Source organism: Cyanistes caeruleus, chromosome 25 (assembly GCF_971803275.1).
Source record: "Cyanistes caeruleus chromosome 25, bCyaCae1.hap1.1, whole genome shotgun sequence".
Taxonomy (NCBI): Eukaryota; Metazoa; Chordata; class Aves; order Passeriformes; family Paridae; genus Cyanistes; species Cyanistes caeruleus.
This window is the reverse complement of record NC_141725.1, coordinates 4468085-4487275: the sequence shown is the minus strand read 5'-3', so window position 1 is coordinate 4487275 and position 19191 is coordinate 4468085. Positions and strand designations below refer to the sequence as shown.

The window sequence follows — 19191 nt, the reverse complement described above, 5'->3', positions numbered from 1 at the left end:
GGCCGTGAACCGGGAGGAGGAGGAGGAGGAGGAGAACGACAAATCCCTGAGGGGGCGACCCCAAAAAAAAACCTAAAAAAGAAAAAAACTACCCCAAAAAAGCGGAGCTTTTTTATTTTTTATTTTTTTTAAATTTTTTTTTTTTTTTTTCCTCCTCCCTCTCTCCCCCCTCCCCCTCCCCGCCCTCCCCCCCCTCCCACCCCCCCACCCCCCCCCCCGGTAAAACTTACCGAACTCGGTAAAAACCGGGAGGGGGAAAAGAACCGGGAGGAGAACCGGGAAAGGAACCGGGAGGAGGAAAAGAACCGGGAAAGGAACCGGGAGGAGGAAAAGAACCGGGAAAGGAAGAACCGGGAGAAGAACCGGGAGGAGGAAAAGAACCGGGTGAAGAACCGGGAAAGGAAGAACCGGGAGAAGAACCGGGAGCAGAACCAGCACCGGGAGGGGAAGAACCGGGAGAAGAACCGGGAGAAGGAAAAGAACCGGGAGAAGAACCAGGAAAGGAAGAACCGGGAGAAGAACCGGGAGGAGGAAAAGAACCGGGAGAAGAACCGGGAGCAGAACCAGCACCGGGAAGAGCAGCAGCAGAACCGGGAGAAGAACCGGGAGGTGGACAAGCGGCACCGGCAGAAGAACCGGGAGCAGAACCAGCACCGGGAGAAGAACCGGGAGCAGCAGCAGCACCGGCAGGGGCAGAACCAGCACCGGGAGAAGAATCGGGAGCAGAACCGGTACCGGGAGGAGGAGAAGCAGGATCGGGAGGAGAACCGGGAGCACCGGGAGGAGAACCGGGAGGAGAACCGGGAGCAGAACCGGTACCGGGAGGAGCAGAAGCAGCACCGGGAGGAGAACCGGGAGCAGAAGCAGCACCGGGAGCAGCACCGGCAGCACCGGGAGCAGCACCGGCAGCACCGGCAGCACGGCGAGGCTCCGCTCCATGCGGCGCTGAGCCCCGCCGAGCCCCGCGGAGCCATGGCCATGGTGGCCGGCGCTTGGGGCGAACCGAACGGCGGCGGAGCCGGCGGCACCGGCGGCGGCGGAGGAGCGGAGGAGGCGGCGTCCCCCGGTGGCGGCGGCAGCGACGCGGAGCACGGCGAGGAGGAGCGGCCCGGGGCCGGCGCGGACTGCGTGGTGTGCGGGGATAAATCCAGCGGGAAGCACTACGGGGTGTTCACCTGCGAGGGCTGCAAGAGCTTCTTCAAACGCAGCATCCGCAGGAACCTCAGCTACACCTGCAGGTGACACCGGGGGACACCGGGGGGGACACCGGGGGGGACACCGGGGGGACCGGAGGAACACTGGGAGATACCGGGAGAGGACCTTTGGGGACCAGGAGAGGACTGGGGGGACACCCTGGGGACACCGGGAGGACCGGGGAGACACCGGGAGAGGATCAGGGGGACACCGGGGATACCGGGAGGGGACCTGGGGGACACCGGGAGAGGAGCGGGGGACACCGGGGATACCGGGAGGACCGGGGAGACACCGGGAGAGGAGCGGGGGGACACCGGGGATACCGGGAGGGGATCGGGGAGAGGGGGGACACCCGGGGGGTACCGGGAGGGGACCTGGGGGACACCGGGAGAGGAGCGGGGGGACACCGGGGATACCGGGAGAGGAGCGGGGGGACCACGAGAGACCGGGGGGACACCCTGGGGACACCGGGAGGGGACCGGGGGATACCGGGAGAGGACCAGGGTGACACCGGGGGTACCGGGAGGACCAGGAGAGACCGGGGGGACACCGGGAGGGAACCGGGGGATACCGAGGGAGGGAACCGGGGGATACCGGGGGAGGGAACCGGGGGATTCCGGGAGGGAACCGGGGGATACCGGGGGAGGGAACCGGGGGATACCGGGAGGGAACCGGGGGATACCGGGGGAGGGAACCGGGGGATACCGGGAGGGAACCGGGGGATACCGGGGGAGGGAACCGGGGGATACCGGGGGTCACCGGGGGGATGCCGGTGCCGGCGCGGTTGGGGATGAGCGGGGCTCTCGGTGAGCTGGGGGTGTCCCAGTACAAACCAGTGGCTCCCAGTCCCCCGCTGGGTTCCCCCCTCCCCCATCCCGGCCGCTTCCATTCCCGCTGTTCCCGGTCCGTGTTCCCGGTCCATTCCCGGGATCCACTCCCGGTGTTCCCGATCCATTCCCGGTGTTCCCTGTCCACATTCCCGGTCCATCCCCAGAGATCCATTCCCGGTGTTCATTCCCGGTCCGTTCCCGGTGTTCCCGGTCCATTCCCGGTCCATTGCCGTTCCATTCCCGGTCCGTTCCCGGTCCATTCCCGATCCATTCCCGGTCCATTCCCGGTCCGTTCCCGGTGTTCCCGGTGTTCCCGGTCCATTCCCGGTCCATTCCCGGTCCGTTCCCGGTGTTCCCGGTGTTCCCGGTCCATTCCCGGTGTTCATTCCCGGTCCGTTCCCGGTGTTCCCGGTGTTCCCGGTCCATTCCCGGTCCATTCCCGGTCCATCCCGGGCCTCATTCCCGGTGTTCCCGGCGCTCCCGCTCCGTCCGTCCGCTCCCGGCATTCCCGTGACTCGCCCCGGGCATGGCCGGGATCCAGCGGGAGCCGCGGGAATGCCGGGATCCAGCGGGATCCACCGGGATCCAGCGGGAGCAGGGATATCGGGATCAGGGATCCGGGTCAATACCGGGAGCGGGGAGCCTCTGGAATTCCGGGATCCGCTGGAATACCGGGAGCAGGGATCCAGGGAGGGATACCAGGATCCGGGATACCGGGAGCCTCTGGAATTCCGGGATACCGGGAGCCTCTGGAATTCCGGGATCCCTGAGGAGCTCCAGGATGGGACCCCCGGGAAGTTCGGAGCTGCCGGAACCTCTGGAATTCCCAGAGTTTGGAATGAGCGAGGCTCCAATCCCAGCTGCTCCAGGGAGAGCGGAATTCCCGAATTCCCGAGGGTTCCCAGTCCCTCATCCCAGAATTCCCGAGGGTTCCCAGTCCCTCATCCCAGAATTCCCGAGGGTTCCCATTCCCTCATCCCAGAATTCCCGAGGGTTCCCAGTCCCTCATCCCGGAATTCCCAAATTCCCGAGGGTTCCCAGTCCCTCATCCCAGAATTCCCGAATTCCCGAGGGTTCCCAGTCCCTCATCCCGGAATTCCCGAGGGTTCCCAGTCCCTCATGCAGGAATTCCCAAATTCCCGAGGGTTCCCATTCGCTCATCCAGGAATTCCCGAATTCCTGAGGGTTCCCATTCCCTCTTCCCGGAATTCCTGAGGGTTCCCAGTCCCTCATCCTGGAATTCCTGAGGGTTCCCATTCCCTCATCCTGGAATTCCTGAGGGTTCCCAGTCCCTCATCCCGGAATTCCCGAATTCCCGAGGGTTCCCATTCCCTCATCCCGGAATTCCCGAATTCCCGAGGGTTCCCATTCGCCCATCCCGGCTCAGGGAAGGCTCTGGAATTCCCGGGAGAAGGGAAAAGGATCGGGAATGATCCGGGAGCCGTTGGATCCAATCCCGGCTGGAATCAACTCCCGCTCCTAAAATTTATCCCGGATTTTTCCAATGAAAAGAAATTACCTGGAAAATTCCCAGCACAGCCTCGGAATTTGGGGAAAAATTCCCAAAAATTATCCTGGACTTTTTTTTCTGATGGATAAAAATATTCGGATGATTCCCACCACGGCCTTGGAATTTGGGGAAAATCTCCAAAAATTATCCCGGATTTTTCTCAATGGATAAAAATATTCGGATGATTCCCAGCACAGCCTTGGAATTTCAGGAAAAGCTCCCAAAAATTATCCCGGATTTTTTTTCCGATGGATAAAATCTCCTGGATAATTCCCATCACAACCCTGGAATTTTGGGAAAAACTCCCTAAAATTATCCTGGATTTTTTTTCCCGATGGATAAAATCTGGATAATTCCCACCACGGCCTTGGAATTTCAGGAAAAGCTCCCAAAATTATCCCGGATTTTTTTTCCCAATGGATAAAATCTGGAGAATTCCCACATTTGCTTTGGAATTTCGGGAAAAATTCCCAAAAATTATCCCGGATTTTTCCAGTGAAAAAAAAAATCTTCTGGATAATTCCCAGCACAACCCTGGAATTTTGGGGAAAATTCCCAAAAATTATCCTGGATTTTTCTCAATGGATAAAAATATTCAGATGATTCCCAGCACAGCCTTGGAATTTCAGGAAAAGCTCCCAAAAATTATCCCGGATTTTTCCGATGGATAAAATCTCCTGGATAATTCCTGTCACAACCCTGGAATTTTGGGAAAAATTCCCTAAAATTATCCTGGATTTTTTTATTTTTTTCCCAATGGATAAAATCTCCCGGATAATTCCCACATTGGTTTGGGAATATTGGGGGAAAAAATCCCAAAAATTATCCTGGATTTTTTTTCCGATGGATAAAATCTCCTGGATAATTCCCACCACAACCCTGGAATTTTGGGAAAAATTCCCAAAAATTATCCCGGATTTTTTTTCCCAATGGATAAAATCTGGAGAATTCCCACATTTGCTTTGGAATTTCGGGGAAAATCTCCCAAAATTCCTCCCGGATTTTTCCCAACTCTCGAACCCTCCCACGGCACCGGGAAAATTCCCAAAAAATAAAAATTCCCTGCGGATTTTTCCATTGGAAAAGGCGAGCTGGGAAATCCGGGAATGGTTTTTTTTGGGGGGAATTCCCAGAATTCCCCAATCCCTCCCTGCGCCTGCGGCCCTGCCTCAGTTTCCCCTCCGGATCCTTGGAAAACGAGGGGGAATAAAGACGGGATTTGGGGAATTCCAAATTCCCAGGAAAAACCCGGAGCGAATCCCTGGGATTTGGGATATTCCAAAGGAATTTTTTTATTTTTTTCCTTTTTTTTTTTAATTTTTTTTTTTGTTTAATTCCCCAAAAAATCAGGAAATGACTCGGGAATGTTTGACTTTTCCAAAGGGAAAACAAAAAAAAAATGGGAACAAAGCTCCAGAATCCCGCTTTTTATTCCGGGAATCCAAAGCGGCCCCGAGCTCATTTGCATATGCAAAATACCTTTAATTCTGGCTGCCGCTAATTACCCGCCCTAATTAAAGTCATTAGCGCGGCCCTCCGGAGCTTCCCGGATTTCCCAGCTCGCCTTTTCCAATGGAAAAATCCGCAGGGAATTTTTATTTTTTTGGGAATTTTCCCGGTGCCGTGGGAGGGTTCGAGAGTTGGGAAAAATCCAGGAGGAATTTTGGGAGATTTTCCCTGAAATTCCAAAGCAAATGTGGGAATTCTCCAGATTTTATCCATCGGGAAAAAAATCCGGGATAATTTTAGGGATTTTTTCCCAAAATTCCAGGGTTGTGCTGGGAATTATCCAGGAGATTTTATCCATCGGAAAAATCCGGGATAATTTTAGGGAACTTATCCCAAAATTCCAAGGCTGTGCTGGGAATCATCTGAATATTTTTATCCATGGAGAAAAATCTGGGATAAATTTTGGGAATTTTTCCCGATATTCCCAAACCAATGTGGGAATTCTCCAGGAGATTTTATCCATCGGAAAAAAAATCCGGGATAATTTCTGGGAGCTTTTCCTGAAATTCCAAGGCCGTGATGGGAATCATCCGAATATTTTTATCCATTGAGAAAAATCCGGGATAATTTTGGGGAATTTTTCCTGATATTCCAAAACCAATGTGGGAATTATCCAGATTTTATCCATTGGGAAAAAAATCCGGGATAATTTTTGGGAGCTTTTCCTGAAATTCCAAGGCCGTGCTGGGAATCATCTGAATATTTTTATCCATGGAGAAAAATCCGGGATAATTTTAGGGAATTTATCCCAAAATTCCAGGGTTGTGAAGGGAATTATCCAGGAGATTTTATCCATCAGAAAAAAAAATCCAGGATAATTTTTGGGATTTTTCCCAAAATTCCGAGGCTGTGCTGGGAATTATCCAGGAGATTTTATCCATTGGGAAAAATCCGGGATAATTTTTGGGAAGCTTTTCCCGATGCCGGCGGCTCCATCCGGGATAATCCCCGGATTATTTTAATTAATTCCCCGGGATCATTTTCCCGCCGTTCCCATCCTTTCCCGGCCGCATTTCCCGGGAATCTCGGGGCCTGGATGAAGCCGTCATCTCCCGCCTTTTCATGGGGATCACGTTCCCGGCCGCGCCGGGGATGTTCGGGATGAATTCATTCCCTGGGAATCCCCGCTGGAGCCGTGTTGGGATTCCGGAAAGATCCGTGTCGGGATTCCGCTGGCTGCCGGAGCTTCATCCGCCGGAATTCATCCCAAAATTCCCCAATCCCGGCTGGGAAAGGCCGGGAATGGGATTGGGGGGGGGGCTGGATGTGGGGAATTCCGGGTGGGAATGGGAGCCAGGACCCTTTTTCCAGGGATTCGGGGATTTTTGGGATGAATCCACGAGCCAGGACCATTTTTTTAGGGATTTGGGGAATTTTGGCCGGGAATTTCGGGATTTTTTGGATGAATCAACGAGCCAGGACCATTTTTCTGGGAATTTTGGGAATTTTGGCCAGGAATTTTGGGATTTTTGGGATGAATCCATGGACCAGAACCCATTTTTGGGGGATTTTGGGAATTTTGGCTGGGAATTTTGGGATTTTTGGGATGAATCCATGGTCCAGAACCCTTTTTCCAGGGATTCAGGGAATTTGGGGAATTTTGGGATGAATCTGTGGGCCAGAACCCATTTTTGGGGGATTTTGGGGAATTTTGGCCGGGAATTTTGGGATTTTTGGGATGAATCCACGAGCCAGGATCATTTTTTTAGGGATTTGGGGAATTTTGGTCAGGAATTTTGGGATTTTTGGGATGAATCCATGGGCCAGAACCCTTTTTCCAGGGATTCAGGGAATTTGGGGATGAATCCACGAGCCAGAACCCATTTTTTTAGGGATTTGGGGAATTGTGGCCGGGAATTTTGGGATTTTTGGGTTGAATCCATGGTCCAGGACCATTTTTCCGGGAATTTGGGGAATTTTGGCTGGGAATTTTGGGATTTTTGGGTTGAATCCATGGACCAGAACTCTTTTTCCAGGGATTCAGGGATTTTTGGGTTGAATCCACGAGCCAGGACCATTTTTTTAGGGATTTGGGGAATTTTGGCTGGGAATTTCGGGATTTTTGGGATGAATCCATGGTCCAGGACCCTTTTTCCAGGGATCTGGGGAATTTTGGGATGAATCCATGGTCCAGAACCCATTTTTGGGGGATTTTGGGAATTTTGGCCGGGAATTTCGGGATTTTTGGGATGAATCCATGGTCCAGAACCCTTTTTCCAGGGATTTGGGGATTTTTGGGATGAATCCACGAGCCAGGACCATTTTTTTAGGGATTTGGGGAATTTGGGGAATTTGGGGATGAATCCATGGGCCAGAACCCATTTTTTTAGGGATTTGGGGAATTTTGGCCGGGAATTTTGGGATTTTTGGGTTGAATCCATGGTCCAGGACCATTTTTCCAGGGATTCAGGGCATTTTGGGATGAATCCATGAGCCAGGACCATTTTTCCGGGAATTTTGGGAATTTTGGCCAGGAATTTTGGGATTTTTGGGATGAATCCATGGACCAGAACCCATTTTTGGGGGATTTTGGGGAATTTTGGCCGGGAATTTTGGGATTTTTGGGATGAATCCATGAGCCAGGATCATTTTTTTAGGGATTTGGGGAATTTTGGCCTGGAATTTCGGGATTTTTGGGATGAATCCACGAGCCAGGACCATTTTTCCAGGGATTCGGGGAATTTTGGGATGAATCCATGGTCCAGGACCCATTTTTGGGGGATTTTGGGGAATTTTGGCCGGGAATTTTGGGATTTTGGGATGAATCCATGGTCCAGAACCCTTTTTCCAGGGATTTGGGGAATTTTGGGATGAATCCATGGACCAGAACCCTTTTTCCAGGGATTTGGGGAATTTTGGGATGAATCCATGGACCAGAACTCTTTTTCCAGGGATTCAGGGATTTTTGGGTTGAATCCACGAGCCAGGACCATTTTTTTAGGGATTTGGGGAATTTTGGCTGGGAATTTCGGGATTTTTGGGATGAATCCATGGTCCAGGACCCTTTTTCCAGGGATCTGGGGAATTTTGGGATGAATCCATGGTCCAGAACCCTTTTTTGGGGGATTTTGGGGAATTTTGGCCGGGAATTTTGGGATTTTTGGGATGAATCCATGGACCAGAACCCATTTTTGGGGGATTTTGGGAATTTTGGCTGGGAATTTTGGGATTTTTGGGATGAATCCATGGTCCAGAACCCTTTTTCCAGGGATTCAGGGAATTTGGGGAATTTTGGGATGAATCTGTGGGCCAGAACCCATTTTTGGGGGATTTTGGGGAATTTTGGCCGGGAATTTTGGGATTTTTGGGATGAATCCATGAGCCAGGATCATTTTTTTAGGGATTTGGGGAATTTTGGCCTGGAATTTCGGGATTTTTGGGATGAATCCACGAGCCAGGACCATTTTTCCAGGGATTCGGGGAATTTTGGGATGAATCCATGGTCCAGGACCCATTTTTGGGGGATTTTGGGGAATTTTGGCCGGGAATTTTGGGATTTTGGGATGAATCCATGGTCCAGAACCCTTTTTCCAGGGATTTGGGGAATTTTGGGATGAATCCATGGACCAGAACTCTTTTTCCAGGGATTCGGGGAATTTTGGGATGAATCCATGGACCAGAACTCTTTTTCCAGGGATTCAGGGATTTTTGGGTTGAATCCACGAGCCAGGATCATTTTTTTAGGGATTTGGGGAATTTTGGTCAGGAATTTTGGGATTTTTGGGATGAATCCATGGGCCAGAACCCTTTTTCCAGGGATTCAGGGAATTTGGGGATGAATCCACGAGCCAGAACCCATTTTTTTAGGGATTTGGGGAATTGTGGCCGGGAATTTTGGGATTTTTGGGTTGAATCCATGGTCCAGGACCATTTTTCCGGGAATTTGGGGAATTTTGGCTGGGAATTTTGGGAATTTTGTGATGAATCCATGGTCCAGAACCCTTTTTCCAGGGATTTTTGGGAATTTTGGGATGAATCCACGAGCCAGGACCATTTTTGGGGGATTTTGGGGAATTTTGGCTGGGAATTTTGGGATTTTTGTGATGAATCCATGGTCCAGGACCCTTTTCCCAGGGATTTGGGGAATTTTGGGATGAATCCATGGTCCAGGACGCTTTTTCCAGGGATTTTTGGGAATTTTGGGATGAATCCACGAGCCAGGACCATTTTTTTAGGGATTTGGGGAATTTTGGGATGAATCCATAAGCCCTTTTCCAGGCTCTGAGGAATTTTGGGAATTCCATCCCAGAATCCCGCGGGATTTGGGCCCAGCTCCACCTGAGGGATTTCACACCCATCCCCACTGGAAATTCCTGGAATTCCCCAGAATTCCTTGGAATTCCATCCCAACCAGGGTGGAGAATTCCCCCTCCTCCCCACAAAAAAAAAATCCCCCAAAAAATTTTTCCCGGTTTTCCAGAGGCTGGGAAAAAAAAAAAACCCCGAGAATTCCCATAAAGGAAAAGCGGGAAGGGAGGAATTTGGGGGGGATTTGGGATTCCCGGGAATTCCGGCTGATCCCGAGGATTCCCGCAGATCCAACCGGGATTGCCAGATCGACCAACACCACCGGAACCAGTGCCAGTACTGCCGCCTCAAGAAGTGCTTCCGAGTGGGAATGAGGAAGGAAGGTACGGAAAAAATTCCCAAAGAATCCCCAGGAATCCCGGGAATTCCGGGTTTTGCCAAAAAAACCCCGTTTTTTTGGGATTTTTTGGGGGTTTTTCCCTCTTTTTCTGAGCCCGCCCGGAGTCGGGGTTGGGGGGTGGGGTGGATTCCCGGATCCGTGGGAATCCCAAATGTTCCCAAAAATTCCGCTCCCTGCTCCGTCTCCATCGCCCCTGGGATGGGAATCCCAAATGCTTCCTGGGAGGGGGGGTTTGTCCCAAAAAATCCAGGGTTTGTCCAAAAAAATCCAGGGTTTATCCCAAAAATCCTGGGTTTGTCCCAAAAAATCCAGGGTTTATCCCAAAAAATCTGGGGTTTGTCCCAAAAAATCCAGGGTTTGTCCCAAAAATCCAGGGTTTGTCCCAGAAAATCCAGGGTTCATCCCAAAAAATCCAGGGTTTGTCCCAAAAAATCCAGGGTTTGTCCCAAAAAATCCAGGGTTTGTCCCAAAAATCTGGGGTTTGTCCCAAAAAATCCAGGGTTTATCCCAAAAAATCCAGGGTTTGTCCCAAAAATCCTGGGTTTGTCCCAAAAATCCAGGGTTTGTCCCAAAAATCCAGGGTTTGTCCCAAAAATCCAGGGTTTGTCCCAAGAAATCTGGGGTTTATCCCAAAAAATCCAGGGTTTGTCCAAAAAAATCCAGGGTTTGTCCCAAAAAATTCTGGGTTTATCCCAAAAAATCCAGGGTTTGTCCAAAAAAATCCAGGGTTTGTCCCAAAAAATTCTGGGTTTATCCCAAAAAATCCAGGGTTTGTCCCAAAAATCCAGGGTTTATCCCAAAAAATCTGGGGTTTGTCCCAAAAAATCCAGGGTTTGTCCCAAAAAATCCAGGGTTTGTTCCAAAAAATCCAGGGTTTATCCTAAAAATCTGGGGTTTGTCCCAAAAAATCCAGGGTTTGTCCCAAAAAATCCAGGGTTTGTCCCAAAAAATCCAGGGTTTATCCCTAAAATTCTCAGTTTGATCCCTAAAACCCCAGATTGATCCGAAATTCCCAGGTTTTGATGATGTGAGATGGGGATGTGAGATGGGGATGAAAATCCAGCGGGATATTTTGGGGTTGGGATGAAAATCCAGTAGGATTCTCTGAGGATGGAGATGAAAATCCATTGGCATTTTTTGGAGATTGTGATGAAAATCCATCGGGATTTTTTGAGGATGGAGAAGAAAATCCATTGGGATTTTTTGAGGATGAGAGATCAAAATCCAGCAGGATTTTTGGGGGACTGGGATGAAAATCCATTGGGATTTTTTGAATGTGAAGAAGAAAATCCATTGGGATTTTTTGAAGATCAGGATGAAAATCCAGCGGGATTTTCTGAGGATGAGAGATCAAAATCCATCGGGATTTTTTGGGGATTCTGATGAAAATCCATTGGGATTTTTTGAGGATGGAGAAGAAAATCCAGTGGGATATTTTAAGGATCAGGATGAAAATCCAGCGGGATTTTTTTGAGTATGGGGATGAAGATCCAACAGGATTTTTGGGGATTGGGATGAAAATCAAACAGGATTTTTTGAAGATCAGGATGAAAATCCATTGGGATTTTTTAAGGATCAGGAAGAAAATCCATTGGGATTTTTTGGAGATTGGGATGAAAATCCATTGGGATTTTTTGGAGATTGGGATGAAAATCCAGTGGGATTTTTTAAGGATCAGGAAGAAAATCCATCAGGATTTTTTTGAGGATCAGGATGAAAATCCAGTGGGATTTTTTGAGGATCAAAATCCATTGGGATTTTTTGAATGTGGAGAAGAAAATCCATTGGGATTTTTTGAGGATGAGAGATCAAAATCCAGTGGGATTTTTTGGGGATCAGGATGAAAATCCAGCGGGATTTTTTGAATGTAGAGAAGAAAATCCATTGGGATTTTTTGGAGATTGTGATGAAAATCCATTGGGATTTTTTGAATGTGGAGAAGAAAATCCATTGGAATTTTTTGAGGATCAGGATGAAAATCCATTGGGATTTTTTGGGATCGGGATGCAGCTCCACCCCACTCCATCCCTTTCCCTCCCCAGCCGTCCAGCGTGGCCGCATCCCCCCCAGCCACTCCTCGGGCAGCCCCAACCCCATCCCAGCGGGCGAATTCTTCAACGGGCAGCCCCTGTCGGAGCTCATCTCCCAACTCCTCCACGGCTCCCGGCTGGGAACGCGCCGGGATGGGGCTGGGAGCTCCTCCCGCCGCTCCCAACGGCTCCAGGATGGGGTTGGGATGTTTTCCTGCTCTCCCAAAGGAGAGGATTCTTTAGGACTGGGATGGGAATCCAGTAGGATCCATGTGGGGTTGGGATGGGAATCCAGTAGGATTCTCTGAGGATGGAGATGAAAATCCAGTAAGGTTCTTGGGGATGGGGATGAAAATCCAGCAGGATGTTTTGATGATGTGAGATAAGGATGTGAGATGGGGATGTGAGATTGACATGAAAATCCAGCGGGATTTTTTAAGGATCAGGATGAAAATCCAGCGGGATTTTTTGGGATTGGGATGAAAATCCAGTAAGGTTCTTCAGGATGCAGAAGAAAATCCAGCGGGATTTTTTGAGGATCAGGATGAAAATCCAGCGGGATTTTTTGAATGTGGAGAAGAAAATCCATTGGAATTTTTTGAGGATGGAGAAGAAAATCCAGCGGGATTTTTTGGGATCGGGATGCAGCTCCACCCCACTCCATCCCTTTCCCTCCCCAGCCGTCCAGCGTGGCCGCATCCCCCCCAGCCACTCCTCGGGCAGCCCCAACCCCATCCCAGCGGGCGAATTCTTCAACGGGCAGCCCCTGTCGGAGCTCATCTCCCAACTCCTCCGCGCCGAGCCCTACCCGGCGGCGCGCTACGGCTCCCAGTACGCCCAGCCCGGCGGCCTCATGGCCATCGACAACATCTGCGAGCTGGCCGCCCGCCTCCTCTTCAGCACCGTGGAGTGGGCCCGCAACATCCCCTTCTTCCCGGATCTCCCCGTCTCCGACCAAGTGGCGCTGCTCCGCCTGAGCTGGAGCGAGCTCTTCGTGCTGAACGCGGCGCAGTCGGCGCTGCCGCTGCACGTGGCCCCGCTGCTGGCGGCCGCCGGCTTCCACGCCTCGCCCATGGCGGCCGACAGGGTGGTGGCCTTCATGGATCAGATCCGGCTCTTCCAGGAGCAGGTGGAGAAGCTCAACCGGCTGCAGGTGGATTCGGCAGAGTACAGCTGCCTCAAGGCCATCGCGCTCTTCACGCCCGGTAAGGGCCTGGGGGGTTTGGGGGAGTTTGGGGTGTTTGGGGATGGGTTTTCTGGGGTTTTGGGAGGGTTTGGGGATGGGTTTTCTGGGGTTTTGGGGGTGTTGGGGATGGGTTTTCTGGGGTTTTGGGGGGGTTTGGGATGGGTTTTCTGGGGTTTTGGGGGAGTTTGGGGTGTTGGGGATGGATTTTCTGGGTTTTTTGGAGGGTTTGGGATGTTTGGGATGGGTTTTCTGGGGTTTTGGGGGGTTTGGGTGTTTGGGATGGGTTTTCTGGGTTTTTGGGGGAGTTTGGGGTGTTGGGAATGGGTTTTCTGGGTTTTTGGAGGGTTTGGGTGTTGAGAATGAGTGGGGAAGGGTTTTTTGGAGGGTTTGGGGTGTTGGGAATGGGTTTTTCCAGGTTTTCCCGAGGGTTTGGGGTGTTGGGGATGGGTTTTTCCAGATTTTTGGAAGAATTTGGGGTGTTGGGAATGGGTTTTCTGGGTTTTTTGGAGGGTTTGGGATGTTTGGGATGGGTTTTCTGGGGTTTTGGGAGAATTTGGGGGGGTTTGGGATGGGTTTTCTGGGGTTTTGGGGGGGGGGGTTGGGGTGTTGGGGATGGGTTTTCTGGGTTTTTTGGAGGGTTTGGGTGTTGGGAATGAGTGGGGAAGGGTTTTCCCGAGGGTTTGGGGTGTTGGGGATGGGTTTCCTGGGGTTTTGAGAGGGGTTGGGGTGTTGGGAGTGGGTTGTCCGGGTTTTTTTGGAAGGGTTGGGGATGGGTTGTCCGGGTTTTTTGGAGGGTTTGGGAATGGGTTTTTCCAGGTTTTTCCTGAGGGTTTGGGATGTTTGGGATGGGTTTTCTGGGTTTTTGGAGGGTTTGGGTGTTGGGAATGAGTGGGGAAGGGTTTTCCCGAGGGTTTGGGGTGTTTGGGATGGGTTTCCTGGGGTTTTGAGAGGGGTTGGGGTGTTGGGAGTGGGTTGTCCGGGTTTTTTGGAGGGTTTGGGGTGTTGGGAATGAGTTTTTCCGGGGTTTTGGGAGGGTTTGGGGTGTTGGGAGTGGGTTGTCTGGGTTTTTTGGGAGGTTTGGAGTGTTGGGATTGAGTGGGGAGAGGTTGTCATGGGTTTTCCCGAGGGTTTGGGGTGTTGGGGATGGGTTTTCCGGGTTTTTTGGAGGGTTTGGGGTGTTGGGAATGAGTGAAGAAAGGGTTTTTCCTGGTTTTTTTGGGAGAATTTGGGGTGTTTGGGATGGGTTTTCTGGGGTTTTGGGAGGGGTTGGGGTGTTGGGGATGAGTGGGGAATGGTTTTTCCCAGTTTTCTCCTTGTTTTCCTGAGGGTTTGGGAATTCCCAATGTATTTTGAAAGATTCCCATTGGATTTTGGGATATTCCCCTATAAATTTCCAGATATCCCCAACGGATTTCAGGATATCCCCTATAAATTTCAATATCCCCTATAAATTTCCAGAAATCCCCTATAAATTTCCAGATATTCCCAACGAATTCATGGATATCCCCTATAAATGCCTGAATATCCCCTATAAATTTCTCGATATTCCCAACGGATTTCAGGACATACCCAACGGATTTCTGGATATCCCCTATAAATTTCCAGATATCCCCTATAAATTTCTGGATATTCCCAACAGATTTCTGGATATTCCCAATGGATTTCTGGATATTCCCAACGGATTTCTGGATATCCCCTATAAATTTCAGGATATCCCCTATAAATTTTGATATCCCCTATAAATTTCCAGAAATCCCCTATAAATTTTGATATCCCCTATAAATTTCCAGATATTCCCAACGAATTCATGGATATCTCCTATAAATTCCTGAATATACCCTATAAATTTCTGGATATTCCCAACGGATTTCTGGATACCCCCTATAAATTTCTGGATATCCCCTATAAATTTATGGATATTCCCAACGGATTTCTGGATATTCCCAACGGATTTCTGGATACCCCCTATAAATTTCCAGATATCCCCTATGAATTTCAATATCCCCTATAAATTCCAGGATATCCCCTATAAATTCCTGAATATCCCCTATAAATTTCTGGATATTCCCAATGGATTTCTGGATATTCCCAACGGATTTCTGGATATCCCCTATAAATTTCTCGATATTCCCAACGGATTTCTGGATATTCCCAATGGATTTCTGGATACCCCCTATAAATTTCCGGATATTCCCAATGGATTTCTGGATATTCCAAACGGATTTCTGGATACCCCCTATAAATTTCTCGATATTCCCAACGGATTTCTGGATATCCCCTATAAATTCCTGAATATCCCCTATAAATTTCTCGATATTCCCAATGGATTTCTGGATATTCCCAATGGATTTCTGGATATTCCCTATAAATTTCAGGATATCCCCTATAAATTTCAGGATATCCCCTATAAATTTCAATATCCCCTATAAAACTCCAGATATTCCCAATGAATTCATGGATATCCCCTATAAATTCCTGATTATCTCCTATAAATTTCTGGATATTCCCAACGGATTTCTGGATATTCCCAACGAATTCCTGGATATCCCCTATAAATTTCCAGATATCCCCTATAAATTTCTGGATATTCCCAATGGATTTCTGGATATCCCCTATAAATTCCTGAATATCCCCTATAAATTTCTCGATATTCCCAACGGATTTCTGGATATTCCCAACGGATTTCTGGATATCCCCTATAAATTTATGGATATTCCCAACGGATTTCTGGATATTCCCAACGGATTTCAGGATATCCCCTATAAATTTCCAGATATCCCCTATAAATTTCAATATCCCCTATAAATTCCAGGATATCCCCTATAAATTCCTGAATATCCCCTATAAATTTCTGGATATTCCCAATGGATTTCTGGATATTCCCTATAAATTTCCAGATATTCCCAACAAATTCATGGATATCCCCCATAAATTCCTGAATATCCCCTATAAATTTCTGGATATTCCCAACGGATTTCTGGATATCCCCTATAAATTCCTGAATATCCCCTATAAATTTCTCGATATTCCCAACGGGTTTCAGGATATACCCAACGGATTTCTGGATATCCCCTATAAATTTCCAGATATCCCCTATAAATTTCTGGATATTCCCAACAGATTTCTGGATATTCCCAACGGATTTCTGGATATCCCCTATAAATTTCTGGATATCCCCTATAAATTCCTGAATATCCCCTATAAATTTCTGGATATTCCCAACAGATTTCTGGATATTCCCAATGGATTTCTGGATATCCCCTATAAATTTCTGGATATTCCCAACGGATTTCTGGATACCCCCTATAAATTTCCACCCCCCCCCCCCATAAGTTTCCCCACATTCCCAACCGCCCCACCCTGACCCTCCCCTGCTCGTTCCGCGCCAGAATCCCCCGTAATTCCCGTTACTCTCCCATCCCGTTCCCGCTGTTGCCCCGCAGACGCCTGCGGGCTGTCGGATGCGGCGCACGTGGAGACGCTGCAGGAGAAGGCGCAGGTGGCCCTGACCGAGTACGTGCGCTCCCAGTACCCCTCGCAGCCCCAGCGCTTCGGCCGCCTCCTGCTGCGGCTCCCGGCTCTCCGCGCCGTCCCCGCCTCCCTCATCTCCCAGCTCTTCTTCATGCGCCTGGTGGGGAAGACGCCCATCGAGACCTTGATCCGGGACATGCTGCTGTCCGGCAGCACCTTCAACTGGCCCTACGGGGCCGGACAATAGGGACGGACGCTCCGCAGCGGGAATGACGGATTTGGGGATCGGCCGCTCCCGCGGGAATGGGGGCGCGGCCGATGGGGTGGGGCCCGGAGAGCGGAGGGGTTGTCGCCAAAGGTTTTCGGGGTCGCGGCGTTGTCCCAAAATTTTGGGATTCTGAAAGGTTTTTGGAGGCGTGGTGGCCCAAAAGGTTTTGGGGTTCCAAGAGGTTTTGGAGTCGTAGGGTTGTCCCAAAAGGTTTTGGGATTCTAGGAGGTTTTGGAGTCGTAGGGTTGTCCCAAAACGTTTTGGGATTCCAGGAGATTTTGGAGGCGTGGGGTTGTCCCAAATGGTTTTGGGGTCCTGGCACTGTCACCAAGAGTTTTGGGGTCGTGACATTGTCCCAAAAGGTTTTGGGGTTCCAGGAGGTTTTGGAGGCGTGGGGTTGTCCCAAAAGGTTTTGGGATTCCAGGAAGTTTTGGAGCCCAAGTTTTGGGGTCCCAGCGTTGTCCCAAAAGGTTTTGGGATCCAAAAGGTTTTGGGGTCCTGGAATTGTCACCAAGAGTTTTGGGGTCGTGACATTGTCCCAAAAGGTTTTGGGGTTCCAAGAGGTTTTGGAGCTGTGGGGTTTTCCCAAAACGTTTTGGGATTCCAGGAAGTTTTGGAGCCATGGGGTTGTCCCAAAAGGTTTTGGGGTCCTGGCATTGTCACCAAGAATTTTGGGGTCGTGACATTGTCCCAAAAGGTTTTGGGGTCCTGGCATTGTCCCAAAATGTTTTGGGATTCCAAGAGGTTTTGGAGCTATGGTGATGTCCCAAAATGTTTTGGGATTCCAGGAGATTTTGGAGGCGTGGGGTTGTCCCAAAAGGTTTTGGGATCCAAAAGGTTTTGGGGTCCTGGCACTGTCACCAAGAGTTTTGGGGTCGTGACATTGTCCCAAAAGGTTTTGGGATTCCAGGAGGTTTTGGAGCCCAAGTTTTGGGGTCCCAGCGTTGTCCCAAAAGGTTTTGGGGTTCCAAGAGGTTTTGGGGTCCTGGCATTGTCACCAAGAGTTTTGGGGTCGTGACATTGTCCCAAAAGGTTTTGGAGCCGTGGGGTTTTCCCAAAAGGTTTTGGGATTCGGGAAGATTTTGGAGCCATGGTGATGTCCCAAAATGTTTTGGGATTCCAAGAAGTTTTGGAGTTGTGGCATTGTCCCAAGAAGTTTTGGGGTCCTGGCATTGTCCCAAGAAGTTTTGGGATTCCAAAAGGTTTTGGGGTCCTGGAACTGTCACCAACAAGTTTTGGTGTCCTGGCATTGTCACCAAGAATTTTGGGGTCGTAACATTGTCCCAAAAGGTTTTGGGGTCCTGGAATTGTCCCAAAAGGTTTTGGGATTCCAAAAGATTTTGGGGTCCTGGTGTTGTCCCAAAAATTTCTAGACTCCCAAAAAGTTTTGGGGTGGTGGTGTTGTCCCCAAAGACGGAGGGGACACAGAGAGGGGGACAGAGCCACCCACCCACACTGGGATTTCGGGATTTGGGATTTCACGATTTTGGGATTTCAGGATTTGGGATTTCAGGATTTCAGGATTTTGGGATTCCGGGACGATTCCCGGCCGACGGAATCCTCGCTCCGCCATATAAACTCATTAATTAACGCCAATTAAAGACATTTCCTACAACCCCAGGGGCTCTGGATTTGGGATCCGGCGGAAAAATTGGAACTGGGGAGATCAAAGCCACCCCCAAAAATAGGGAACGCTCCATAAAAATCCTGAAATTGGGATTTTTTTGGGGGGGAAAAATGGGGATTTCAGGGGCTTTTCTTCATTTTGGGTTTTTTTTTTTTGGGGGGGGAACAAATCCCGCTGGGAAGAGCTGGAGCAGCGGGATGGGGGGATTTGGGATTTGGGTTTTTCTTCCCAAGGTTTTGGGGGGATTTGGGGTTTTCCTGGAGGAATTTGGGGTTTTTTTCCCCAAGGTTTGGGGGAGGAATTTAGGATTTCTCTTCCTGAACAGATGGATTTGGGATTTCCTTCCCAAAGTGGAGAGATTTGGGATTTTTCACCCAAAGTTCGCGAGGATTTGGGGTTCCCCTTCCAAAACTGGGGGGGATTTTGGGTTTCTTTTCCCAAATTTGGGGGGATTTGGGGTTTCTCTTCCAAGGTTTTGGGGGGGATTTGGGATTTCTTTTCCAAAGTGAAAGGATTTGGGGTTCCCCTTCCAAAATTGGGTGGATTTTGGGGTTCCTTTAATCAGGTTCGAGGGATTTGGGATTTCTCTCCCAAATTTGGGAGGGATTTGGGATTTCCTTTCCAAAGTGAAGGGATTTGGGATTTCTCTCCCAAATTTGGGAGGGATTTGGGATTTCCTTTCCAAAGTGAAGGGATTTTTGGGATTTCTTTTCCCAAGGTTGAGGGATTTGGGGTTCCCCTCCCAAATCTTGGGGGATTTTGGGGTTCCTCGTTTCAGGCTGGGAAGGATTTGGGATTTCTCTCCCAGAGTGGAAAGATTTGGGATTTTTCTCCCAAATTTTGCGGGAATTTGGGTTTGTTTTTCGCAAACTGGGAGGGATTTGGGATTTTCCCCTTCCCAAATTCTGGGGAATTTCA

At 49.7% G+C, this 19191-nt stretch overlaps 1 protein-coding gene across 3 annotated transcripts; it reads left to right on the top strand.

The window, feature by feature from the left end:
• The first annotated feature begins 208 nt into the window (after positions 1-208).
• Positions 209-18261, top strand: NR2F6 (nuclear receptor subfamily 2 group F member 6). Of its 3 annotated transcripts, none has more exons than XR_015279104.1 (5): positions 209-1238; positions 9580-9674; positions 12402-12926; positions 16351-16843; positions 16890-18261. XR_015279104.1 is itself a non-coding variant. In XM_086862335.1 (4 exons), exons 1-4 carry the CDS (start codon positions 973-975, stop codon positions 16623-16625), a joined length of 1161 nt encoding a protein of 386 aa, XP_086718461.1. In that variant the 5' UTR covers positions 209-972; the 3' UTR covers positions 16626-18261. The 3 variants fall into 3 exon arrangements, 1 of the variants encoding a protein (XP_086718461.1); XR_015279105.1 differs by having other exon boundaries at positions 16351-17801; positions 17880-18261; XM_086862335.1 differs by having other exon boundaries at positions 16351-18261.
• Positions 18262-19191: the final 930 nt, after the last annotated feature.

Coding starts and splice junctions, on each gene's coding strand:
- NR2F6 (XM_086862335.1), top strand. CDS start 973: ATGGCCATGGTGGCCGGCGCTTGGGGCGAACCGAACGGCGGCGGAGCC. Junction 9,675..12,401: donor AGTGGGAATGAGGAAGGAAG/GTACGGAAAAAA, acceptor TTCCCTCCCCAG/CCGTCCAGCGTGGCCGCATC. Junction 12,927..16,350: donor CATCGCGCTCTTCACGCCCG/GTAAGGGCCTGG, acceptor GTTGCCCCGCAG/ACGCCTGCGGGCTGTCGGAT.